This window comes from Canis lupus, chromosome 13, assembly GCF_011100685.1.
Source record: "Canis lupus familiaris isolate Mischka breed German Shepherd chromosome 13, alternate assembly UU_Cfam_GSD_1.0, whole genome shotgun sequence".
In the NCBI taxonomy this organism is placed as follows: Eukaryota; Metazoa; Chordata; class Mammalia; order Carnivora; family Canidae; genus Canis; species Canis lupus.
In genome coordinates, this window is record NC_049234.1 from 62,350,303 (window position 1) to 62,378,110 (window position 27,808).

Genomic DNA, 27,808 nt, shown 5'->3' on the forward strand with positions numbered 1-27,808 from the left:
GCACCTGCCTTTAGCCCAGGGCGCGATCCTGGAGTCTCAGGATCGAGTCCCACGTTGGGCTCCCAGCATGGAGCCTGTTTCTCCCTCTGCCTGTGTCTTCTGCCTCTCTCTCTCTCTCTGTCTATCATGAATGAATAAATAAATCTTTTTTTTTTTTAAAGAAAGAAAGAAAGCCTCGAACACAAATGATGGAGGCAGAAAAAAAGAAACAGAAGAAAAGAACTCAAAAGAAATAATGCCTGAAAAAGAAAATAATCTTTGGTATTATAAAATAATCCTTGAGATAAAGGAAAATATCACGTCTGTGAAATAAGCATCAAATGTCTTAAAGGAAGGAACATGTGATGAGCAAAACAGAGTGCTTGAATATTAAAGTGCTCCTAGATATTAATAACATGGTTGTAAAAATGAACATTTCAGCCAGTTGAACAATAAACAGTAGATGAGAAAAGAAAAGTAAACTAGATCTGTTTAGGAATCCTAATTATAAGTATCTCAGAAGAAAGCACATTGAAAAATATAGGAGAAATATTTCAAGAAAACAAAAACAAAAACAAAACCCAGAAAATGTCCCGGCGATGAAAGATACTGGTTTTGTGCTTCAAAAAGTCTTTGGGTACAGAGGAGGATGGATGAGAAAAGTAGAGCATCAAGGCAGTGCCATCACTGTGAAATTTCAGGACATTGGGAACAAAAAGAAGTTCCTACAAACGTTGAATGACAAACAAAAATAGAAAGCACTGAGAACCAGGAGAGCAAATTACTTTTCAACAGCAACATGGGAATCTAGAAAACAATGGAACAATGGTTTCAAAATTCTGAAAGAATAAACACTATAGTTTGGAGTTATATGGGTTTGTATCCAAATGATTAAGAGTGAGAGTAGAAGATTACCTCTATACCCTTATACTTTAATCTCTTAGCTACTTTTCGTAGGTATATGAGAATTTTTTTACACAAAAATTTTCACTTTGTATATACACTTTTCAGAAAGCTACTGGAAGACATGGTCTACCAGAACAAATGAATACATGAAAAGAAGACAAGAAATTCAGGAACCAGGAGATGTGATGGAAAAGAGAGGCAGTAGGAAGATTTAGGTAGAGGAAAAGAAACCCCGAACGGACAGAAGTCCAGGGCAGAGCTGGAAGACACTGAGCTCTCTGAGAGAGATCTCTAAGAAGCTGCAAGTGACAGGATATTTGAGTTTTTAGTATTTATAGGAGATTGATACTCATGAAAGACAGTTTGGGGATGAAATAATGAAAAGTGGTAGAAAATAAAGCATAAAAAGCAAGGCATTCATGAATTCTAGGAGGAACAAAGTTTCACAAGGAAAGACGAGCAGCTAAGCGACTCACCTGTTAGGAGAGACAGAAGTTGTTAAGAGAAACTGGACATCAACATCAATAAAAGGCAGGTTATAACAATATTGGAAATGCCCAGGAAGGGAGAAGTCTGGGCTGTGGGTATGCATTTGGGGAAGGATTTTAAAAGAATGCTAAAGTCTTCACTTTCCACATTGGAAAATCAGTATACATCATATGCAAAACCTCCCCCACCCCCCCCCAAAATCAAGTCGATATAAAAACATTTTACTTAGAAAGTTGGAAACGAGGAGTTACCAGATATCAAAAGAAGCATCCTAGCTGGAATATGGCTGTTTTTGAGGAGCAGGGAAATGGTAAAAGGCAAGAGAACCGCAGCTTTATACAATTCCTGTGAAATGATCATGATTATTTAAACCGGGTATGTTTATTAGCTCTGGCTAAAAATAAAATTAAAATGGAGAACAACTAAGGACATTTGAATCCCTTTCATGTTGTCCTCAGGACACGATAGTTAAAATAACTGCTTACAGTGGATGTGTACACTCTTGGATGTTGCACATTCTTCTAATAGGTTTTGGCTTCTTGTTGACCTCACAGAAGCTGCGGTGAACCATTTTATTATCACTCTTCCTACGGCATCCGTATTTAGTGTACTGGAAACCTAGGAAAGGAAGCACATTTCTTTGGATTTACTCACTTATTCATTCAGTTACATATTTGGTCATTCACTCATTCAACAACTATTGACTGATGACATGGGGGTGGGGGCGCAGGCACTGTTGTAGCTGCGGGAGGTCCAGAAGTCAATTACATAAACAAAACTCTCAACTTTTCAGGGCCTACGTTTAATAAAGATTACAAATGACTAAACAGCAGCTGTGAATGTGCGAATGAACTAGGCCCCGAGCACACGCACCGTCCGTGCGAGGGACAGGTTTGACAACCGTTGCGACAATACCCAGGATGCAGGCTTTTAGAGAGTTATGTAAATAATTTACTGTAGAGGGCACCAGAGGGGCACAGAGGGGAGGGTCTCAACTTAGCTGGAGGAGGGGCAGGGACTGTTCACAAGAGCTGCACTTCTTGATCAGAATCTTGAAATTTACACAGTACTGGGAGAGAGGGAAGCACATTTTCAAAAAACTTTCCAACCTACAAAAATGTTGCAAGGAAAGCACGATGAACATCTGCATGCCTTGAGTCTAGATTAACCTTGTATTACACGACACTATATTTGAGGTACACACACATATATTTTTACATATGTAATAGGTCATTTGTAATACGCAATATATATGATATATGTAAAATGTTGCGGAACTATTTGAGAGTAAGTTGCTGGCATCCTGACCCTTCCCTTCTAACTACTTCAGCATACTGCCCATAACAAGCACATCTACTACATAATTTTTAAAATCAGAATATTTAACAGATAGAATACTCTTATCTAATATATAGACCATATTCAAAATTTGCCAGTTGCCCCTAAATGTTCTCCATAGCAGTGTTTTTCTGATCATGGATTATGCTTGTCAGGGAATTAAGCAGGAAGTTTCTGAGCCTCTTTATCTTGAATATTTTCGAGATGTACAAGCCACTTGTTTTAAAAAAATGTCCCCCAATTTAGTTTTGTTTAATGATAAAAATGCAGCCTCCTAATGATTAGATTCAGGTTATGCACTTTCAGCAGGAATAATACATAAACGATGCTGTGTCTTCAGGACAACACATTAGGAGGCCACAGGATTTAAACTGGGAAAATAATATAAATTCTACTCATTCGGTCATTCAGCCATTCATTCAAGATTACCTTAGAATGAAAAAAGAGAAAAAAACAAATTAGTTGACTATTAAAAGACTTTTGCAATAATCTTCCCTTCCAAAATTATGAAGGAAACCCGGTAAGGAAAGAATAGATGTGGCAGACATTTATACAAAGGTGTATCTGGCAAGCCTTGTAACTGGGTAGATGCTGAGGCAGCAGAGAAGGGAAGAGTCAAATTAAACAAGCATTTTATAATGGATTAAGTGTCATTTTAAATAATTAACTAAAAACATTTATGGCCCCTCCACTTCAAAAAAAAAAAAATCCTCTTTACAAATGCGTCCTTGAATTTTAAATTATAGAATAAACGGCTGACACGGGCTTTCCTTACTCTAATTTTTTTGCTCTTGGTTACTCAGCATCAGTGCTCAGCCCTTTGCCTTCTCCTGCCTGTTGGGGAAAGTTCTGTCTAGGCTTGCTCAGCCCTGGAGCATCTATCGTTCAGAACCAGAGGAATGGATGAAGTGAGAAACTGAAAAACTCTGAGGATGCTTCATGGACTTCCTTGAGAAAGGGCAGAAAGGCAGCCCAGTGCACTGAGAACGTAGCCAGAAGCTGGAACACCCAGGTCTGTACACTAGGGTCTGGGCAAATGACGTACCTGTCCTCAGTTTCCCAATCAGTACAATACAGGCAATCACACTGCTGACCTCACGAGCCATTTTGAGTACTGATACACTAACAGAGCATTTAAAACACCACTTGCTCCCTTTGGTACAACTAATAGCTCTTTCATTACTAAAAGAAATGTGCTGGTATGGAAAGTAAAAGTGGAGAAGAAGAAAGGCCAGAACCACAGGACACTGAATGTGGGAGGATTTGGGAAAAAGCGAAGTCATTAAACGTACCACCATGTGAATAGAAGACAAAAAGAACCTGAGGAAAAAAGACAAGAGAATTTCAAGGCTGTGATAAACGGATTCTCATCCTTTGTAGATTCAGAGACTTCAGTAAAAATGCTTGGTGCTTATGTTTTAGTTGTTATGTTTAGTATTTCTCAGACTGTGGCCTCAATGAGAGGCAATCTTTAAGGTAGAAGCAGGATAACTGGCTTTTCTGTGAATTACTTTGAACGGGATACGTATGTTCAATTTTTACCTCCGCCACAGGGTTTGGAACACTGAGACCAGCTCTTCAAAGCCCACTCAAAAGTATCTAATTCTTCCTGGATGACATTGTTGCTGCTGATTGTAGGTGCAGAATCTTCATGGATGATGTACTTATAAGTCAGGCTGGAATGGGTATCGTTCTCCTGAGGTATGATCTAATGTACACATGAAATAGATAGGTAAGTCATCGGAAGGGGTTTATATTTCCAATAAAAATTATAAATATTTCAGAATAGCACTCTTATTAAAACTGGAAAACTTTCACGCGGTTTCTAAAACTATAATGGTTCTATCAACAAAAGTATAAAAATATGCCCTGTTTAAGGAAATAAAAAGGTAAATATATAACACTTTGACCATAAAAATATTAAAAAAACACACTGATATGAGATTATATAATAAAAATAATAACTTTATAATAAGATTCACTGTGGGGATCCCTGGGTGGCCCAGCGGTTTGGCGCCTGCCTTTGGCCCAGGGCGCGATCCTGGAGACCTGGGATCGAATCCCACATCGGGCTCCCGATGCATGGAGCCTGCTTCTCTCTCTGCGTCTCTCTCTCTCTCTCTCTCTCTCTCTGTGTGACTATCATAAAATAAATAAAAATTAAAAAAAAAAAGATTCACTGTGGATTTCCTTAACTTATTATATATCTTCTTGCTGCATTTGAAAATTATTCTTTAAAATAACTGTTTGGTCATGATGATAAAGATAAATAATGCTTCCTCCAGCATCATGTACACATTATGGAAAAATACAAAGAAAATAAAAATTATCCATGATTCTACTAAACGAGAGAAAACCAAAGTCACTTCTGTTGTTTTTTAGGCTTTGCTTATTTCACTTAACGTGTCATGTACATTTCCCAAGATAGTCAATATTCTTTGAAAACATACTTCTCAATGTCAGCACAGTGTTTAATCCTAAAGGTAGCATGCATTATTTAGCCATTCACTTGTTAATAAATACTTGTATTGGTTAGAATTTGTCCCCCACCTTTGTGGTGATTTCTGATTTTCTTTAGTGAGCTAAAGGGTACGAGTGCTTTTTATAGCTCTTATAACAAACTGATGAATAACCCTTCAAAGTAGTTAGAACAATTATTACTTTCATAATGAGGGTATATGATGAAAAGGGCCCCATTTGGCACTACATACTCTATAATTTTCATCTTTGTTAATTAAACAGGCAAAAGATTGTTATTTTAATTATTATTTATTTGATAAATAGTAAAGTTTAATTTTCTTGGTTTATTAGTCACTTGTATTCTGGCTGCTATTCTCTGCAGGTTTGTGTCATGCCTTCTTTTTTATTGGTATATATACCTTTTCTTCTAAGTAATTTATGTAATAAGAACATTAATCCTTCTTTTATAATAAGCATTGCAAATATATTCTTAGTTTTTTTTATTTGCTCTTTAATATTGTTTAGGGCAACATACTCTTTTTTTTTTTTTAAATAAGCTTTTATCGACTTTCATATACTAGCTTTTATAGGATTATGTCAATTATACAAAGGGAAAAGCATGTGCAATTCACTAGTTTTTTTACACTAAATTTTTAGAAATAGCTTTTGTTTGAGAAATCAAGTAATATTAAACCGGCTAGGATGAAGGATTTGCTTATCTGGGTTCCTTTCGCTTTTTTTTCCCCTTACTCTTTGATTTTATATTCTAGCCAGATGCCTAATGCTTTCAGTCCCAGCCAGCTACTTGCCATGCTCCAGAGCTCCCAGCCTGGGGTTCCAGCCCTTTAGAGAGGAAAAGATAGAGCACTGCTCTACATTGTCTACAACCCTACCGTCCTAACTACAAGTTTCCTTGTATCTCTGATTCACCTTGTTCCCTGCAGTCACCCTGCTATCAGTGCACAAAGCCTTGAGGTAGGCTATCATGGTGGTTAGCAGCAGGGCTCTGAGGCCAGACATCTGTGCCACTGGAAAAGAATGCAGTGTAATTATATGAGTGAAATGGAGCTTCTGATCTCCAACCATTCAAATTTAATAAAATTTTGATTAGTATATATTTTTGCTATTAAATTATATAACCTATGAAATAGAATGACAGAAATAAACCTACATAACCATGCACAATTAATTTTTGGCACAGATGAAAAGATAATGGAAAAAAAGACGATTTTTTTTCAACAAAGGTACTAGAACAAGTCATTGTAGTGGATTTAAAAACATGTCCACAAATACTTTGATAGTTTTCCTCTCAATGAGTAGGGCTTAATTTGTCTCCCCTTCAGTGTGGGTTGGATTCAGTGACTTGCCTCCAGCAAACAGACAACAGCCGCATAAACGGGATGTTACTCCCAAGTGATAAGGACACTTAAGGAGTCTAAGGACAGGCTCAGATAGTGAAGAACCCAGGCCCACCAGCCATCACATGTAAAAGCTTAGAAGGAATCTTCTGAGGCCTTCCAACAGCCCTGTGATTGAGCAGGCAAGCAGATATCCCCAGTGGAGCCTTGGGGTGACTAGCCACAGCCAAGACCCATCTCATGAGATGCCCTGAGCCACATCTAGCCATTTAAGTAGCTCCCAGAAACCTGGCCCACAGAAACTATGCAATAATAAACGTTGCTTTGTGTTTAGCTAAGAAGTTCAGGGCAATTTGTTATGCGGTAATAAGTAATTTAGGCATCCATATTCAAAACTAAAAACCTAACATCATACAAAATTTATATAAAAATCACCCCCAAATGTAAAATACAACACTATAAAACTTCTACCAAAAAATAAGAAAATGCTTTAACATTGGATTAGGCAGGAAAAAAAAAAAATATATATATATAGAAAACACCAGAATCTTGATTCATAAAAGAAAAAATTGATACATTAGACAACAGGATAGTTAAAATATTTTGCTCTGTGAAAGACACTAGTAAGAGAACAAAAAAAACCATTAACTAGAGGAAAATATTTGACAAATCACATATTTCATAATGGATATATCAAGCATATATAAAGAACTCTTAAAACTCAAAAAAAAAAAAGAAGAAGAAGAAATAACCCACTTTAACAATGGGCAAAAGATTTGGACACTTTGTCAAAGGGAAATAATTTTCAAAGAAAAAAAATATTGAGTGGGAAGATTCAGTTTCAAATGAGGATAATATTTTCTACAGAGAAAATATTCAATAAATTCAATAAATATTTGAATACAGAATACAATATTTTTCAAACCACGTAGATGTCTTCTGCATTCATCCTTGAGGGAGTAATAGAGTTGCCTTGCTGATATTAAAAACAGTAAGACTGGACAGACATATAAGGGAACTTTTGGCAGGTGGGGGTGGGGCAGCAATGAATAACACAGCGAAGGACAGTGATCCCTGTGGGAATAGAAACAGGCCAGGTCCCGGCTTCCTGATAGGGTCAGGTTCTGGGTCCTACACAGGAAGCAGGAGCCCAAGCCATGCCAGCAGTCTCAAGGAGCTGAGGAGATGGAGCGTGGTGTTTGGAACTTGCAGACAGGGCTCTAAAAACAGGGGGGGCTGCACACAGGGGTGGCCCAGATGCTGCATGTATCCTAGACCAAAGGCTGGTCTGTGCATGTCCAGGCCAAGTCACCACACTGTCTACCAGCGAGTGTCTGCTGTGGGGCTGGGAGCAGGACCAGAGACACTGAAGGTCGGTCGGGTGGCGCTAGGGACATGGGAGTTCTTATCTAGCCAGATGACAAGGCTCATTAACACTTCAGATATTCAGTTAAGGCATCAGAAAGGCCATGCCATAAGAATAGGGACAGAATTGAAACAGACCAGCCCTAACAAAGAATAAATCAAGCTTCAAAGATCAGGAGGAAATGACAGCCAGAACAAAACCCAACTGCCTATAAAAGAGGCAACATAAACCAAATGTCCTACAATTTGCCATCCATAATGTCCAATGCACATTTAAAAAATTGTAAGGAGCAGGAGAATGTGACTCATAACCCAGAAAAAAAGTAGCTTGTAGAAGCAGACAACATGAAGACATGGGATTTCAAGGAAACGGTAGACATAATGAGTAAAATATATGAAAATCTCAGCATAGTAATGGAAACGATTTTTTTTTTTTTAAAAAAAGCACCAAATGGGAATTCTAGAAAAGAAAAGAATACCATCTGACACGAAACATTTACTGGATGGGCTCAACAACAGATTGGAGATCACATAAGACAGTCAGTGAACTTGAACATGGCTCAATAGTAATTATCCAATCTGAAGAACAGAGAAAGGGTGATTACAGAAGGATGGACAAGCCCAGCAGACGTGCGGAACAATTTCAACTGGTTTAACATATGGGTAAATGAGTCCTAGCAAGAGCGAGAGATGGGGTAAAACAGACTTGGCATAAAATGGAAAATCAACCCAAATTTGGTAAAAACAAAAAAATTCACCCATCAACTAAAATCACCAATTGCTTGGTGAACCCCAAGCCAGATACAGACAAAGAATATCGCAAGCTAAGCATATCACAATCAAATGGCTAAACAAACAAGATGAAACGAAAAGATAAAGAAAATATCTTTAAAGAGAAGCCAGAGAGAAATAGATAATCCACATACAGAGCAGCAATATGAACAAGGCTGACTTCTCATCATAAGCGATGGGTTAGGAGTCAAAGATGGTGCCTTCATGTTGGCCTACTTTGTTTCTACATGGCAGGCTGAGACCCTTTATCTCAGAAGCCTGCTAGCATCACACTCAAATTTTCACATTCCCGGTCCCTTTAAATGTAGCCCCAACAAGCATATTTTTAGCCATTTAGAACCTGCCTGCTTAGCATACCCCTGTGAAACTGAATTCGACATTTGCTAACTATAAGGGAGACTGTGGCTCTAAGGACCCCAAGCTGCTGCTGCTCTTCGGGAGCTCTCAGAGCAGACTCCCCACTGCTGCTGACTGACAGCACCTAACCAAAAACACCCCTCCCCAATCCCTTCCCTCTCAGGAATTGCCACGTGCTTCTCTCCTGAATGGGGGAGGCCCTACATGTAAAGCTGCTAAGGCGTCAATAAAGCTTGTGTGGGGATCCCTGGGTGGCGCAGCGGTTTGGCGCCTGCCTTTGGCCCAGGGCGCGATCCTGGAGACCCGGGATCGAATCCCACGTCGGGCTCCCAGTGCATGGAGCCTGCTTCTCCCTCTGCTGTGTCTCTGCTTCTCTCTCTCTCTCTCTCTCTCTCTCTGTCTCTCTTGAATAAATAAATAAAATCTTTTAAAAAAAATCTATCTCATCTTTTGTCTGTAATAATGGATTACTAAAAGTCAGGAATCATACTGTTATTAGGATTATAATGTACTTAAAATATATGACAACGTTGCACAAAGAGTAGAGAGGAGCAAATACATGGAATTATAAAAAACAAGCAGTTAAATATTCAACATTCAAGGTAAAAGTGTTTTCAAACAAATAAATTATAAAATTATAAACTAAATCAACTACACACTGAGACTGTAATACCACATACCAAAACGATAACAGGATCGTGTAAAGGTCCGTCTGTGTGAAGAGTTTCGATATCATCTTCAATGTTATAGTCCCATTCCACACCAAGATCTATGAAGGTCCGCGACTTGGCTTCCTCCCCTTTGCCATTTAAAATATAGTGGCCTGTAGCTTGGTTCTTAATAGCTGAAGAGAAATGGGTGACCAAAATAGATTTTATCATTTTACAAGTTCGATGACCCCTAGTAAGTCTATCCCTGCCTATAAACGGAAGACTGTGTTTATTAGCATCAAAGCAATCCAAATGAGCGTTAGTTCTGATATGACTCGCATTGCCTTCATCCAGCATTCCAAATACTCAGGAAGCACGCCTACCTGGTCAAAAGCAATGGCCAGATGGTTAAATAGGAGATGAATATTGACAAATAGGCCCATTTGAAAGCACTGCCAGAGAGGTTAACAGTTTCTAAGCCACTCCTGTATATTTCCACAGAAAGTGGGGAACATTTTGATAATTATGGATTCTTCTATAATCATTAACACAAAACGTTTATGCTAGGATAGCACATAACATAATGGCTTCTTTACTGTGTATCTCTTTCAAGCTAGTGAAAGTATTTATTGGTATCCAACATAATTGAACTAATTTTTAGACCAACAAAAAATTAGTTCTTATGTTTGTAAAATTCCAAGGCCGTGTCCCTACTTCTATGGATAGAAAAAAGCTGATTACTGGTAATAGAGTTCTTAATGCATTATTGATCTACTGTATATTATTTAAAAATGCTTTCTCTAATGAATAAAACATAGCAAATGGGATTTTAAAATTTGGAGTTATTACCAGCGTATAGCAAGTTAGAAAATACAATTTCATGTTACTACCATTACTGAAAATGTATAGAGAACAGGAGCAATTTTAGGTAAATACATTTATTCCTCTTGAAGTTTTTTAAACTACTGTAATGACGGGGATGTCATGTGGCTCAGTGGTTGAGCATATGCCTTTGGCTTAGGGCATGATCCTGGAGTCCTGGGATCGAGTCCCATGTCAAGCTCCCCACAGGGAGCCTGCTTCTCCCTCTGCCTATGTCTCTGCCTCTCTGTCTCTCATAAATAAATATATAAATCTTTAAAAAATAACCCTACTCTAATGTTTCCAAGGATAATAATCAGAATTCTTGGACAAAAAATAAGGAATGTGAATTACTGGAAAAAGAACTATGCTGACTGAGATCATTAAGGAATCTAGTAGTGAATTTAATTTAAATACTAAAAAAAAAAAAATTCTGTGAAACACCACAAAACACTTCATTCTTAAAGTCACACATTTAAAATAAAAGCAAATCTGAGACAAATTTACATGGGGTTGACAGATGATGCCTTCATATCAGAGAGCTTCCTTGTGCTTTAACAGGTCAGGGTATATGTGGAAGTCATGTTTATATTTGTACATACACTTTGAAAATAAACCCCTTTAGAATGACATTTTTATATGATTCTTTCATAAAAGAGGAAAAGAATCTTCTTTTGGAAATTATAAGCAGCCATGCAAAAGCATCTACATGTGCCAGTCAGAAACTGGACACATAACGAATATTAGGAAAATTTTCACTAGACTAGTAAAATTCACATATGGTTGCTTTTCAGTAAAATAACTTAAAATGCAATAAAAAAGTAAGGACAGGCATACAGCATGGCATCAACCAAAATATCAGAACTAATTTGCCAACATAAATATGGCAAATTTTTCTGATATTCTTCCTTAATTTAGTGCATTTTAGTGACAACTTTATTTTTCTCATCCCCTAATACAGAGCAAAAGCACATAACAAACCATTAAATACCCTTTTCTTCATATAAATGATGAACCAACCCAGGTTTCACCAAAAATTGAAGCTCTATTTTTGAATATTTTTTGTTTTAAAGAAAGGAGAGTGGGGAGAAATGATCAACAAAGAACACGCGGTAATGCACTTACATGTAATTCTGAATCTTGCATATCTATGTATATACATACATATACATATATACACAGACATCTAAACACATATATATTTTTATATATATGATTGCTTTGATGTTTCTCTAAGGGCATGCTAGAGCAAAGCTGGCAGACAGAAACACTTACCAAGAATATGAGGGGAAGCCTCGTCTTCTTGGATTAACACATGTCTAGCACCAGGGGGTATATCAAACATCTTAAGGTACCCTTTGCATGTGTAGTAAATATTGGAGAAAGCAAAAGAAGAAAACAAAAGCAACAACCATGGTTAGCCGAGCATGAAATTCTTATTGCTCCTGCACGCAGAAGAGGGCATCCATAAACTCAAAGAAGCCGTTTCAGAAATTAACTTCAAAGCATTGGTAGATTTTGTGACAACTGGCATGAGATTAGAGGAAACCCCCCCCCCCTTTTTTTTTTTTTTTTAGTATTAAGGAAGGGCGGAGTTAATCTTATTTCTAACCTATCCATCATTTATCTTATATTGAACTGTGAATTGGGTCAACAATTCAGGCAAATACTGTGCTCTCCTTTGTCCCTCTATGTAATTTTAGGTTTTTTGTTGTTAAATTTATTTATTCCTTCCTTCCTTCACTTATTCATTTATTTTTATTTGGATATTGTTGACACACACAATGTTACATTAGTTTCAGGTGTATAACACAGGGATTCATCAAAGTTTATTCATTATGCTATTTTAGTTTTCTAAACCACCATTTTGAATTGCGGCCAACCTCTGATGTCCACAGTTGATGAACTTCTGGCGAGATTTTATCTGTCTATATGTTATTTTAAAAGCTCAAGGGCAAGTATAGATAGCTAAACTTCCAGTTAATGAAACATCCTCATATGTAAAAGCCTGCTTTGTTCTAAAGAAATTACAAAAGAAAGATCAGTGAGTGGCTTTCATTTTTCTTATCATCAGCCATTAGTTTTAAAGCCTTGAACAAGTTTTATTATGGGAAAGTCTTAAAATATATTTTCTAGATTTGACCAAACTATTTGGTTGGAAAATGCCTGCAAGGTATGTCATACATTGCCATAAAAATGTGCCCTACACTCAATCTTCTAATCCAGGAATCATGAAATCAATACGCTTAATGGATTGCGTTGACTTACAAAATTTTCTACCAATCCTTTTATAATCTACGTCATATAAAACAAATCTTAATGTTATCCATCCTAAAAATTATCTTAAGATCACTTAGAATTAATATCCTAACTATAAGTCAACAATAGGAGACGTAGAAATCAAGATGTTATGTCCAGGAAATATAAATTAATATAGGGAGATTATGCAACTGACACCGTACATTATGAAACATCTAACTCACATACTACAGGAGGAGTCTGACAGAAATTCAGTTATAAATACACAATTGCTGATGTTATCAGAAAGAAATATGTTTATTTCTATGTGGACAATAAACATCTACCTATGGGTAGATTTACTCAACTTTTTTCACAATATTTATTACTGTTTTAACTCAATGGCATAGTCATGCTAGGGTCAGAGTTTTCATTACCTGAGCCTTGGGTAAAGCCCGTGAGCTGTAGCCTGTTTGTCTGAGTATGCCGTGGCTAGAAGTAATGTATTTAAGATGCCCACCAAATACAGCAAAACAGCTTGATGCCATTTATGGATGCCCATCTTTCTGCAGTTCACTACAACTTACCCAGTACGTTTTTAGCTTCCCTTGTTTCAGCAAGAGAAATATTACGAGCTCCTTTGGGTAAAATGAAGGCGCCTCTTGTCTTCCCTTAGATAGAATGTTTTTAATTAGTGAAAGTTTCATGTTTATCAAAGTCTTGTTGTTTCATTGACTATACTATAAGCTATATATTCTATTAGGTAGGATATCAGCTAGTTTTATGTATTGAAGTCAAAATGCATTTTTAATAGTTAGCTAATGCCAATAAACAGTGAATAGTCAATGAAAGTAAGACTAAGACTGAATGAGAAATGATAAAGGTGATTGGAAGTTGAATACTTGCAGATTTCATTTTCCAGCAACTTGAATTCTGTATGGCACCTCTTGCTTAAATGTTTCCCTGTTGGAAAACGTTAATTAGTCTATTGAGTGACTACAATGACAACATTAGTGCAAAGAAATGGATGTTAGGTTATCTCTGAATAGGCTGAATCTGTATGCCTGATGAAAATCTTTCTTCTCTTCTGATCTTGATTTGAAGGTTTAGTCTAATTTTTGAGGGATCTGGAAAAAAAATTCATTACGACCTCAGACCAGAGAATGGATGATTAAGAGATGAATGATTAATGGCAAGAACTTTTTTCTTTACATTCATTTACTCTGGAAATGAAATAATAAGAATAATTTTATACCAAAAAGAATAACATAGCTGCCACAGAGAAAGCACACTTCATTGCTTCACAATAAGATAAAGGAAATTATGTTACCCCACCAAAACCATAATATATCATTTTAATTCTGTGTACTTTCCTAAAATAATATAATCAGCCAGAAATAGCAATATTTGCTTTTTTAACTGTTTAACCATTGACTGATCACACAGGAATATAAAAAATATCAGTAATGAAAGACACTTTGGAGTGACCTAGCTCTGCCCCACTACGTGTATCAAAGAGCAAGACAGGTGTGCACCTGGCTTGCACTGGGGCAGCTGAGGTATAATGAGAGTACAAAGAACTGAGAGAAATACTGAAGACTACCTTTTTTATTATTATTATTTTTTATTTTATTTATTTATTTATTTATTTATTTATTTATTTATTTTTAAGACTACCTTTTTTATACTTTCTCTTCTTCTAAAGGGGAAAATCACTGCCATGACAATGTGCTCAAAGTGAATCACATTTATTATTTTAGTTTTTGTTTTATTTATTCTACTGGAGACTGTACCAACTACATAGGGATGATGTAAGAGAAGCTTCACAAGGGAAGCACCATATCAAATTTATCTTTAAATGCTGAATTCCCAGGGACACTTTCCTAAGAAATGCTTATTGAATAACTAAATAATATTTGTTACAAACTAAAAAGATCATTCAGTAATAAATGTTTGTATCCAAATCTCTTACAATAATTCCAGTGAATAATTAAGAAAGTATTCATGTTTTACATATTATTTGTGCTTTTTTTTTTCCCATCTGAAACTTCACTGTATGCCTAAGTCCATCCACCTGGACACTGACTCTTAAATAAACACTAACATTCACACAGACAAGCAGTTATACCTCAGGGTTGTTTTTCATTGTACTTCAATTTTGTGTAATATAACACTTCTAAAATTACATGAAATATGGGCTCTAGATTTGTAGATTTATAAATAGGATAACCTTGTTCAACTTTAAAAGAAGCAAAATGAATGCAATATTTTACAAGTTGTATTTAAAATTTTGTGATTTTTTTTAACTTCTGATCAACAATTTATGTGAACAGAAAATGTAAAAAAGGCATCAATTCTAGTAATTAGGTCTAATGTGTTTTATTAAAAACAAAATAGGGGGCACCTGGGTGGCTCCGTTGGTTAAGTGTCTGACTTTTGCTTTCTGCTCAAGTCAAGATCTCAGGGATCCGGAGATCAAGCCCTGTGTTGGGCACCACGCTGAATGGGGAATCTTCTTGGGATTCTCTTTCTCCTTGTCCCTCTCCCCCTCCCCGCCTGCATGCTTGCTTTCTCTCTCCCAATAAATAAATAAATTAATAAATAAAATAAAATAAATAAAATAAAATAAAACAAAACACATATTTTAGCTAACTACTATAATTGATTTGATTTTATTTGTTCCTTATCTAATTTACTAGACGATTTTTCATCATAGGTGCTACGGAATATGATTTCAGTCCAAGTGTTTTTGGTTTGGTTTTTATTTCCTTAAAAGGTAATTTGGGGGCACCTGGGTGGTTCAGTTGGTTAAGTGCCTGCCTTCAGCTCAGGTCATGATCCTGGGGTCCTGGGATCGAGTCCCATGTCAAGCTCCCCACTGAGTGGTGAGTTTGCTTCTCACTCCCCCTCTGCCTCTCCCCGTGCTGGTGCTTGCTCTGTTTCTCTCTCGTGCTTGCTCTCCCTTTCTCTCTCAAATAAATAAATAAAATCTTAAAAAAAAAAAAAAAAAGACAAAAGGCAATCTGAATAAAAACAAATCAGCAGCTAATTTTTTGTTATATTTATAGAGAAAATGCTACATTGCTAAAAGGAGTCTCAAAAAGTACAAATCATAGGGAATGATACCAAACTCAGGAGAGACCTCATCTTACCAAGCTTCCTGGGAGTTCTGGTAAAAGTCCCCTTTACTGTTCGACAGTGAGAATTATCTCCTCCACAGACGCCACACTTATCCTCCACTTTAGTAGAACCGATTTCTTTATCACAGCCCACTTTCTGGAAAGAGAAGATGTTAAATGTGGCTAATCTTCACGTGTCAAGTAAAGGTCAGCATCCGAGACAAGGACAAGCCATCTGTTTCATCGTGAGCCCACTGTGAGGCAGTGTGTACCAAACCTTGACTTTAGTTCTGATTTTTTTTTTTTTTTTTTTAATGCCTGTCTTTTTGAAGAACAACCATGCAGTCAAATGACTTATACTCTAGGTTAAATTCTACCCTAGGATAAATTTCCCCAGTCTGATGAACTATTTACCCCATTGCACATAGTCATGACCCATCAAACATTTATTAAGCCCAGATACTGTTGTTGATGCTGAGAAGACAAAAACTAAGATGGACTTTTTCCCTTGTTGCTTTCCTATTTCAAAAGATAAATAATAAAATGGTGAGCTGGGCATTAGCACAAGCTTTACAAGCTGGCTAGTGATGCAAAACAAAATTTCATGAAACAAAAAATAAAGTGAGATGAAATCAGAGAGGGAGACAAACCATAAAAGACTCTTAACTCTAGGAAACAAACAAACTGAAGGTTGCTGGAGGGCAGAGAGGCAGGGGGATGGGGTAACTGGGTGATGAGCATTCAGGAGGGCACATGATGGAATGAGCACTGGGTGTTACATGCAACTGATGAGTCACTGGGACACGTGGGTGGCTCAGTGGTTGAGCATCTGCCTTTGGCTCAGGTCATGATCCAACAGTCCTGGGATCGAGTCCCACATTGGGCTCCCCGCATGGAGCCTGCTTCTCCCTCTGCCTATGTCTCTGCCTATCTCTGTGTCTCCCATGAATAAATATAAAATCTTTAAAAATAAAACAAACTGATGAATCAGTAAACTCTACCTCTGAAACTAAGAAACGCAAAACAACTTTACAAAGCGCTGCATTTCCCGTGGGCCCCGTAGAAAGGCATTTCAAAAATGCAAAGGGATAAACACAGAACCATGGAAGTTGTAGGCTCAGGCAACTGGGTTCAGAGAGCAGCGCGTGAGCCACAGCGGAGCCCATGGTGCAGCCCACGGAGCCAGCACTGTGCCAGCGGGCGGAGCAGGGAGAGACGTGCAAGGCGCAGGCCCGAAAGGCCTCGAGTATCGGGTGGAGTCAGTATTTTCACGTGGATTTAACAAGGAGCCGCTGAAGGTTTTCTGAACTGAGCTGGGCCCCTTCACGTACACCAGTGGGGGGAAGGGGCCGAGCTAGGCCACCACACTCCTGAGCCCGGGATGGAAACTGGCAGAGCCGCCGCGGAGCACCTGCCTGACGCCCCAGACACCTCGGGGTGAGACACGGACAAGAGTCAGAGGCTACTGTCAGGGGGAATCGATTTCAAATGTGAGGTGTCTGCGTGCTTGAGATTTATTACTGCGACACTCGAGTGTGCTGAGCCAAAGGCGACACAGACAGGAGCAATGTGGTTTCCTATCACTTCAACTTGTGAACACGAACAAGACAGACAATTGGCTTTTTTTTTTTTTTTTTAAATCTAAACGGGGTAAAACCCAGTTTTTGCATCTTTGCCTTTTCTGTTCTGAGGTGGAATTCGGTGTTTAAACTTAGAATCAATTGGAAAGTAAGAGAGAGAGAATTTCTATTATTTTTTAAATAAGAAATACATTTAGCATTGCATTTTTGGAGAAGCCTCTGTAGTGTAAAAGTAGATGACTCCTAGTAAAATCCTCAAAGCAAAGCCACTGTACATCCCCAGCTGTTGTATTCCCAACCTGGAGGTATCAGAGTAACTTAGAAAAGGCACTTGGCTGGAAAATGCGGGGAAACCATATATAAATCTAGATTCTGCATATGGCCAAACGTTGATTTGAAATGTGAAATTTCTCCCACATTGAGTTCAGGCCTACTCAACTAGTCCTGGATTCTCATTTTAATGTGACTTTCCAGATAAGGCAGGGTTAAGCTCCTACGAAAACATGCACATGAATGACAGTAAAAGCTGAATTGCACAACAGCATCAGAAGCTTCCAGGGAAGCCATGAGAACTCACCACACACTCTCCCCGCACACATATGCTGTATGGGTCTTTGTAAGAGCAGTGAGTTCCATCGTGCACCAGCTGTTTCATGTACACCACATCGCCAGTCTCTCTGGACTGGCAGTAAAGGTGGCATCTTTTCTTGGCTGTAAAAGATGGAAGATTAAATCAACAATGGGCATAAAGTGACACATTTGCATAGTAGTTATTTTATTTTTAAAATATAAAGTTTCAGCATGGTTTCCTGAAAACAAAACATAGTACAAATCAATAAAAAAAAAAAAGTAGTGGAAAAGGATTCATATTTGGCATATGACTGACCTACACTGTGAAACTGACTCTCGTATGACTCTTGACCTACACTGTGAAATTTCACCGAGAGTGAAGATTGGCTGTATTAATAATTACACAGGAACGACTGGGACTGTCCCAGGCGAACCGGTTGTATGGCAACCCTGGAGTTAACCACAGCTCTTCAATAAAATTTAATTCAGGACCAATTTCGTTTTAGTGACACTTAGAGAACGAAAAGGCTTTCTCTTTTGTTTGACCCAATGACCTAGTATGGTTTATGCTTCCTGTAGGACTTCATTAATTAAATTTAATATAACTTATGTGACTTGCTTCACAGATAAAAAATAATGCATTTCTTCTTAATGCATTGCAACTTAGAATGCCTATGTGGATGTATCTTTCCTTTAAAACAGCTTTTGGGATCCCTGGGTGGCGCAGCGGTTTGGCGCCTGCCTTTGGCCCAGGGCACGATCCTGGAGACCCGGGATCAAATCCCACGTCGGGCTCCCGGTGCATGGAGCCTGCTTCTCCCTCTGCCTGTGTCTCTGCCTCTCTCTCTCTCTCTCTGTGTGTGACTATCATAAATAAATAAAAATTAAAAAAAAATAAAAATAAATAAAACAGCTTTTAAACTGAACTCATTAGTGTATTATGTTATACGGTAATCGTGTCACTATTTTGTTTCAGCCACCCAAATATGAGGTATGGCCAGACGCTCCCATTTGGACATATTCAACCAAAAATTCAGGGGTATGAAGTGAAACACTAAAGGGGAATTTCCAAGTGTTATTTTCTAAGAACCAGTGTACAGTACAAAAGTAAAAAGTTATGACGTGACTTCTGTTCTTAAGTCATGATCTCTTTCTTGTTTCTGAGTCAGCTGTAAAAGAATTGTGTTTTCTCTCTTGTTATTCGGAAAGGAAAGATCACAGTATTCCAGAGCGTCTCCTAGTTGGATGCCAGTCGGGCGAGGAAACTCAGCACGTCTCCCATGGGCTACTTTCCACTGGTCTTTTCAGTAGTGATGGTGGGAATGCTGCTGGCTGGGAGCTAGCCCACAATTCTGACCTCTCTAGAGAAGGGACTACGTCGGCCTTGTTCTTGGAAACCCAGCAAGACTTACCCCTGTACACACCAAGTTTTCTACTTTACCAAGTAAGGACCGAGAGTCCAAGGGATTGGTGTTGACAAGGCTTAAACTCTAAGTCACCATCCACACAGCGGGAAGGACAGCGAGCATCTACTCACAGTCGGGATGCTCGTATGGTAGCCAGTGGTGTTTGGTATTCTGGTATTCGAAGTGGGAGTTACGCTGTTGGCACTGCTGTGCTCTGAAGTCCTCAAAGTGTTTTGGGCATTCTTCTGTATTACAAAGCTGGTACTCAAAATTAACGCCAGGACAATCCTGACCACCATTGATGGGCCTAAAGAAAAGAAAACATTGAAAAAGACCCTTTGGCTCTGGTCCAGCAGTTGAAACTTGCAGACATAGTGCTGGGAGGGCAGAAAGCCAGGGCTTCTGAGCTGCAAAAGTGAATGAACCCAATCTTCCTGATTCCATTCCCTTCGGAAAGCACCATCTTCTCCCTGTGTGTGTGTGTGTCTGGAATGGGGTGAGGGTGGAGGGGACCAAAAACTCAATTTATATCAGCATTTCAAACAGTATATTTTGAATGCATGAGGAAAGTATATAAAGCCATCTTTAAAAACATGGAGGGACTGAGAAAAACTATATTTCCTACCATGCATAAAACATGTAGACGTAGCCCAAAGAAATTTGATCACACTCCTACCTCTTAGTTTTCTCACACGTAGAATGTGAAAAATAATCTCATCTCCCTTAGAGAAAATTGGAGAGAACTGAATAAACTAACATATTTAAGATACTTAGAACAGAACAGGGCTCAGAGTGAGCCTTAGCTGCTCTTATTATAATTTTTATTGTTTTTTGTTACTTCCACTAATACTTCCTCCTGTGAAAACAGGTACGTGACATTGGATATTCTTTATGAAAAACTTTCTCGGAGCCATCCTGCTGCCAGAAACTGAAGAAAGCACTTTTCTCACATGGTAAATCCTAGAGCAGAAAGAAAGTCCTAAGTTTTTGCTGCGCACGCAAAAGGGATTCAATCCATTTAGTCTGAATGAATGAATGGAGAACTGTTCCTCGCAGTTCCCTGGTCTTCTTTCACCATCTTTCTGTGGCCAGGCTCTGCTGCATTGCTCTCCTGACCCCAGACTGAGTGAGCCCCTGGCTGGTGCTGCTCCCTGGAGTGGTGCCCTGTGCTTCCTGCAGTGGCCCTCACAGCCAAGGACCCAGGCCTTCCCTGCACAGGCGGGGCTCTCCCTGCCCAGCTCCTGAAATCTCTAAATAGCAACTGCTTCAAAAATCTCCGGTCTTCACTGGAGCCTCTCATCTTCACCATTGACTACTCCTCACAAGATGGATCAATGGAGATTTACCCAAAATAGACACTTGAATCCTTAGGTTTCCTGTTTTGAAGTACACGTTTTTACATGTACTTCACAAAACAGAATGTTAATAAACATAATATTGAAGCATTTTCTGGTCTATCCAAAAACAATAGAATTACAAGAGTTTACTCACATGGGATTATTACACTGGCGTGTTCTGAAACGGACACCAGTTCCGCACGTCCGGGAACAGGAGCCAAATTTGGTCCATGATCCCCAATTGCCATCTTGTTTTTGTTGATTAGCATTCTTCCACATGCAGTGACCCTTATAGCACCACTTAGGAAAATGACAAAAGGCAATCATGAAAACCATGCATAGACTAAAGATCAAGTTATCATATGAGTACCACCAGTTAGAGGCCTCTATTTTTTTTTCTCAGCCCCAGGTAAAAATGCATTTAAAATTAACTCAGCACAATGGGATCCCTGGGTGGCGCAGCGGTTTGGCGCCTGCCTTTGGCCCAGGGCGCGATCCTGGAGACCCGGGATCGAATCCCACGTCGGGCTCCCGGTGCATGGAGCCTGCTTCTCCCTCTGCCTGTCTCTCTTTCTCTCCCTCTCTCTGTGACTATCATAAATAAATAAAAAATTTAAAAAAAAATAAAAATAAAATAAAATTAGCCCAGCACAACTGTCACAAGGTGCCCCATATAGGATAATTTAGACTTACATTTTTAAGGATAAAATGAAAAAAAACAAAAACAAAACAAAAACCATTCACTCAGTCAAGTTTTTAAATGTACATTTACAATGAATATCAAATAAAACCAGTAAGGATGGTCTGGGGACCCAACTTGCATAGCAGGTACTACTCTACAATTCACCCCTCATTAGCTAAATTATCAGGTATTTCTAAGGGTAACATGCTCCCCTTTATCATAGTAACAGAAAAATATATACCTTAACTTTGGAATTAACATACCTAAAACATCTTTAGTGTTCAAAACACTTGAATACGTTTCAAAATTTTCATTCACAATGATTCTGAGAGATAGATAATTCGTTTGTTATCTTTATATTTTAGATGAGGGATATTGTGGCCCAGAAAGGATCATGAGGAGGAGAAGACCGACTGACCAGGAAATAATTAAGTGGAAACCACTAAACCTTGATACTACAGAGGCACCTAGCTTACAGTATCCCAGCACACAGCAGGTGCTCAACAGGTATTAGCTCTTCTCCCTTTCGACGTTTTGACCTGCTTTTTTTGTCCTACACACAATAAAATGTCTCTTAAAACTCGAATTTGGTAAATTTAAATATAACACAAATATATTAAGAAAAGTTGGATGTTTGGAGTTGATTCACAGGATATATTTTTCATAAAGCAAAAATGAATCAACTCATTGTTGCTCTTGTTTTTTGGGTTAAAAGTCTGTAACACTGAATTTTGCAAAAGCAACACACCATATGTAATGCGTTTAGCATGATACCTAACAAAGTTTAAGCACAAAATAATGGCAGATTTTACTATTTTTATCATTACTATGCTTGCAATTCTCAGAGCAAATACAGTTCATACACATTTGAAATAGAGCTTTATGTGGGTTTTAAAAGAACTAAAAGCTATGTAAATCTTCCTTGCCAGCTTTTGGTCCTATCTACAATATCTTATTTCCAAACTAGTCAAGGCTCTTCAACTTGAGTTCTTAACATGCCTTGTTTTGGATTTGGTGATCTTTCCCCTCCTGAGTAGTGTAGCTTGGCCCCTGGCCAGTTTCTGAGCATTCAATCTTGACTACACAATTTGAGATTTAAAACCTCTGGGCATCTTTCCCCAAGGAGCAAGGCCAAATCTTCTGTATAAATTCACATGACTTTATTTCTGGACAACTTTCACAAGGTGTGGGACGGGACGCCAGCAAGTAAATCAAATTCCATTAGCAGGGGCTCAGATATTCTGCTGCGCTGCTGTTTCCTATTCTATCAGTAGTGGCCGAACAGTGGCCTCAAAGGAGGTAGGTCCTAATCCTTGAAATCTGTGAATGTCCTTATTTGGAAAATGGGTCTTTGCAGATGTGATGTGGTTAAGGATTTGGAGATGGAGAGATTATCCTGGATTATCCAGGTGGGCCCTGACTGTCAGCACAGCATGTGTATTCTTATAAGACAGGGGCAAAGGGAAATTTGTACACAGAAAAGGGGATAGTGTGGCCAGGGAAGCAGAAATTAGAATGGTGCAGCCACAAATCGAGGAATGCAGGCCACCACCAGAAGCTGGAAGACGCAAGAACAGATCCTTCCCTAGAGCCTCTGGAGAGAGTATGGTCCTGTCCACACATCGATTTTGGCTCAGTGAAACTGATTTTAGACTTCTGGCTTTTAAAACTATGAGAGAATAACATTTCTGTTATTTTAAGGAACTAACGTTGTGGCAATTTGTTATGGAAGCCCTAGGAAACAATGCTAGTGCATTATCATAATGAAACCCCATACACCATGGTTTGTACAAAAATGACTACAGCAAGGGTCATAATTTTCCAGGTTTCTAAAGATCATTATGATGAAATATATCTTAGATCTTCATTGTATAAATAGATATACTCACTTTTCCAGCAGCACATTCGGTCCCATCAAGTGGGGGTCCCTTTTTTGTCTTACAAAAGTAGGGATTATCAGGATGGCTACACCACAGCTGTTTACATGGGTCAAATGTTCGGAACTGGAAGAGAGAGAATCAAGATCTCAATAAAATATAGATGACATGTCATACCAACATCTGTCCAACATTCCTCATGTCATGTTCCTTGGGTACTTTAAATTCAAATTAATAGTCATAGTTGTGGCATGATGAGAAAAAAAAATATATTGCCTGAGAATTCCAGGGAAATAATATTTTTATTCTGTTTTTCTAAAATATCAATAATAAACAATGATTTGTCTGCAATTCTCTGGTTGACTTTAACATTTCTGCATACTACTTCTATTTTATGGTTTTCAAACAGACAATATGGGAATTTCAAAGAATTTGTAAGTATTATGACCATTTTAAATATGAAAACTTATTATGATGGTTTTACAGTTCTTAAGCTATCAAGAAGGTTCTCTTTATCCCTGTAGATATGAACTAGTTGGATTATAAATAATACTGAGCTGACTAAAAGCAGAAAATATTTGTAAGGCTTGGTTTGTGAGATAAAGTATTCTAGGTGTGACAAAATTTCACAATGCGTTCAAGTAGTTTACAGTGTACTTTCTATATATTTAATCCTCAAAACAATCCATGGTGATAATATGAGATATAAGGTAAAGCTTTGGTTATAGTTATACATGAGATAATAATAGACCAGAATCTTAGTATTCTCACTTGTAAGAATGTTTTTTGTTTTCCTAAAACACCACATTATGATATCCAAATGCATGTGCAAGCACACATATTTGTGTGTGGTCTTTACTCATTTGATCTCTTTGTAACTAGAAACATCTTACCATTCTCTAGATTTAAACAAACATCAAATACCAATTTCTCCACATATTCATTGCTTATAGCACTAATTACCCATAGAGAGTCAGAGCTTTTATTTTTTTTAAATTGGTACTCATTTTGGACCTAGGTGTTTTTGTTCTAATTCCTACTACTTAATGCAGAAATTGTATTTATCCATGATATTGAGCCAAAGCTTTAGAATTCTCAGGTCTAAAGTATTAATGCAGGTAATAGGAGCTGACAGTGTATACCTTATACACAGACCAATGGCTGTAGATAGCTCTATATGGAAGATTCAAACAGCAGATCAACTTCTTTCCAGTACCATGAAATACTTACTTTTCTCGCTCTAACACACAAAGCTTGGTCCAACATATCAAAAGCCCCTCCTTTCTTCCCTTATATTTATGAACTAATAAAGCTTAATGTAGAAATTTAGTGAACATACCCATAATGTGCACAGCCACATGGAGGACTGGCTTTACTGGACTCCATTTACTATGCGCCTGCATTGTGCTAGAGGCTTTAATTATTATCAAATTTAATCCTGATATCAATTCTATGAGATAAATATTATCATTACCCACATTTTACACCCATGAAAATGAAGAGAGATTGAATTAAGGGCTCAAAGTCATGGATCCGGTAAGTATGAGATCCTGATTCTGACAACCCACCTAGTCTGAGTATGAGACCCATATTCCTGACCTTCATGCTATACCATATGACTCTCACATGAGAATATACCAGTACAACCCTTCCCTACGGTCACAGCTACATGAAATCCTGGCCAACAAACTAATGAAAAGCAACCTATTGAATGCTTAGAAGTCATCTCTGAAGGTCATAAAAACTAAGGGAACAACAGAGCATAAAGCTTTAGAGTCTGAATATCTTAGTTTCAATATCCAGCTCCCTCATTGACCAGATGTGTGCTTTAGGCAAACTGCTTAATTTCTGTAAGTCTTGGTTTTTTTCATCTGCAGAATAAAAATGTACCAACTCCCATCTAGTCTGTTACAAGGATTACATAATATTTAACTTTATTATCGAAGCTCTTAACTTCAGCACATAGTGACACAGCAAACACAAAATCATTGATAGATATTTTTATGCTTGCACCAGTAGTCTGTAAAGCTCACCAAACAGGAGCTATGCAAAAAAGATTTCAAGATGCAAAATCTCACTTGATTGTAACATACCGCAGTGCACATTTTATAACCAACCCCAAAGTCAAAACGACATTGCTCATCCATAGAGTAATTGATTCCAGGAAGTTCGGGGAGTTTGGGCCAATCATGTTCAAATGGGTCATCAAGGAGACAGTCATAGGAACTGTAGAGAGGAAAATATTTCATGTCATTAACTGTCCATTTTTTAAAACACATCCTAATGTGGTTACATACTCTTAGGTTATGTACTCTGGAATTTCATCAGATTATATAGCAAGATCACAAAGTAATGCCTTTTAAGGTCGTTCGTTTCACTTCCTTTTAGAAAAAGACTCATCATCCTTATTCAACCCAAAAAAGTAAGCCAAACATGACTCAGGAATACAGTAGAATTGTGACAGCCCTATTCACGTCCCCAGCTGAACTCCCACATGGTGTGGTGGCACAGATCTCAGCATTTATGCTACAGGGTACATGTGGCACACTATGCAGGCATCACATGACCATCCTCTCTCTCCTCATCACCAACTCAGGTTTGATCATCAGTCAAAGATTCCATAAGGAATTTACTAAAAGGAGACCATGGTTAAAAATTCTCTTAAATTCTAGGTTTATGGCTTAAAATATTGTGATTACATTATGGGATCATTGTGCGGAAAGCTGTGAGTCATAAGAAAGTGTTTACAATGAGCAGCAACTTTCATTCCCTGGGAGTTTTGTTAAGATCAAGATCCTAGGGGTGCCTGGGTGGCTCAGTCAGTAAAGCATCTGCCTTCAGCTCAGGTCATGATCCCAGTGTCCAGGGATGGGGCCCCACATCGGGCTCCATGCTCTGCGGGTCGACTGCTTCTCCCTCTCCCCCTCCCCCTGCTTGTAATCTCTCTCTAATGAATAAATAAAATATTAAAAAAAAAAAGATCAAGGTCCTAGAAGTCAGCTCCATGTCTGTATTATGCTAGGCTATAAATGCTCTCCAACATGCAGAAGGGGACCTACTGGATGTATCTCTTCAGTTCTTGGCCACTGCACCGGGACCAGTGGTAACGATGAAATGCAGCTTGCACCAAGGGGGCCATGACACTCCCCATAGCAGTCTCATCCCCGCACCTGTTGCCTTGTCCGTCGTGCTCCATTCCCAGCCTAAGACAAAGGGAGACCTCACTGGTAAGAGAGGGGCCATGGATTTTGCTTGATTTCACTCTTGAAAATAAATTCAGGGGAATCTGTTTTATAAATGAACGTGGCTTCTGTGGAGGAGTCCCAGAAACTGTGAAATAGAGAACAATCTGACAGAAATGTCTTTCTTTTCTGAGAGCTACAAAAAAATGCAGGGGTGTCTCGGCAAGCCAGAGTCATTTATTTAGTTTCCGTGCATGACCTCTTCCCTGTTTTCAGCTCCTCACATTTGGCAAAGAATGAGAATTGCCTGCTGGCATGTACTCTGCCCAAAGTGTGAACGATACTGAGAGAAGCAGGAAAGAAAAGACCTTTTTTTTTTTTTTTTTTTTTTTTTTTTTGCTTTATAACTGTCAACAGTGACTTACACATGGCCAGTCTCATGGGCTACTACAAAAGCAGATGAAAAACCATCCTCATGATTCAGGGTACAACTTCTCACTGGATGACACATGCCTGTGACTGGAGCATATCCTGTAGAGAATAACAATTACTTTTATTTTCATTTTATGAGAAAGCCCATTAAGAACTACTACTGGACCTTTGCCTAGAAAAAAAAAAAAAAAGAGCTTTTCAGGAAACAGAGGCAGTATTATTTCACTGCTAGCATTGCGCCACATTCTCTTGGGAAAGCCACACACAGGTAATGGTCTCTAAAAAGATTCATTGGGTCTGCGTTTTCTCCTTCCCTAAGGGAAGGAACTGCCTGGGGTTACTATTCTGTTCTGCCCACCAACAAAGCCTTGTCTTTCTGTTTTCAGTGAATGGTCCTTCCTATGATGGTACTGATAAAGGGAGCCAGAAATTCCATCAACGTTGAAAAGAAATTCATCAGTCTACATTTTTCCAAAGTCTACATCAGAATTTATTAGATAAATGTAAGCTGACTTTGGAAGAAAGCTCTTTGGCAGCAATCATTTCTTATGGCTTCTCCTTTCCCTTTCCAAACAGTTAGTGGAAATCACACTGCACTTTACAGCATCCCCTCCAGACTCCAAATGCACAATCATTATTTTAAAGGCAAGTATAATTTGTTATAGCATTTAAGTGGCATTTAACATTGTGAACTCCACAGAAGTCACTGGGAGCGATAGAAAGAAAGAGTATGCTTGGCTGATGCATGGTGGAAAGTGATGGTAGGGATCTGAACATTTGAACAGACTCCTTGATTTAGGATTATTTTTGAAAAGTCATGCCCTTAAGTT

At 38.3% G+C, this 27,808-nt stretch overlaps 1 protein-coding gene across 4 annotated transcripts in view; it reads right to left on the bottom strand.

The window, feature by feature from the left end:
* The window catches only part of ADAMTS3 (ADAM metallopeptidase with thrombospondin type 1 motif 3), a 261,316-nt gene that overhangs the window by 12,243 nt on the left and 221,265 nt on the right, over positions 1–27,808 (bottom strand). For 3 of the 4 annotated variants that reach the window (XM_038556297.1, XM_038556299.1, XM_038556300.1), the window contains 12 exons: positions 26,972–27,077; positions 26,424–26,567; positions 25,458–25,590; positions 23,377–23,490; positions 20,960–21,105; positions 19,600–19,775; positions 18,070–18,203; positions 15,946–16,069; positions 11,831–11,911; positions 9,725–9,888; positions 4,255–4,420; positions 1,860–1,992 (listed from right to left, as the gene is read on the bottom strand). In XM_038556297.1, the coding sequence (XP_038412225.1) occupies positions 1,860–1,992; positions 4,255–4,420; positions 9,725–9,888; positions 11,831–11,911; positions 15,946–16,069; positions 18,070–18,203; positions 19,600–19,775; positions 20,960–21,105; positions 23,377–23,490; positions 25,458–25,590; positions 26,424–26,567; positions 26,972–27,077 (1,621 nt within the window). The remainder of the gene's footprint in view (positions 1–1,859; positions 1,993–4,254; positions 4,421–9,724; positions 9,889–11,830; positions 11,912–15,945; positions 16,070–18,069; positions 18,204–19,599; positions 19,776–20,959; positions 21,106–23,376; positions 23,491–25,457; positions 25,591–26,423; positions 26,568–26,971; positions 27,078–27,808) is intronic. The other variant, XM_038556298.1, reaches the window with a different exon arrangement.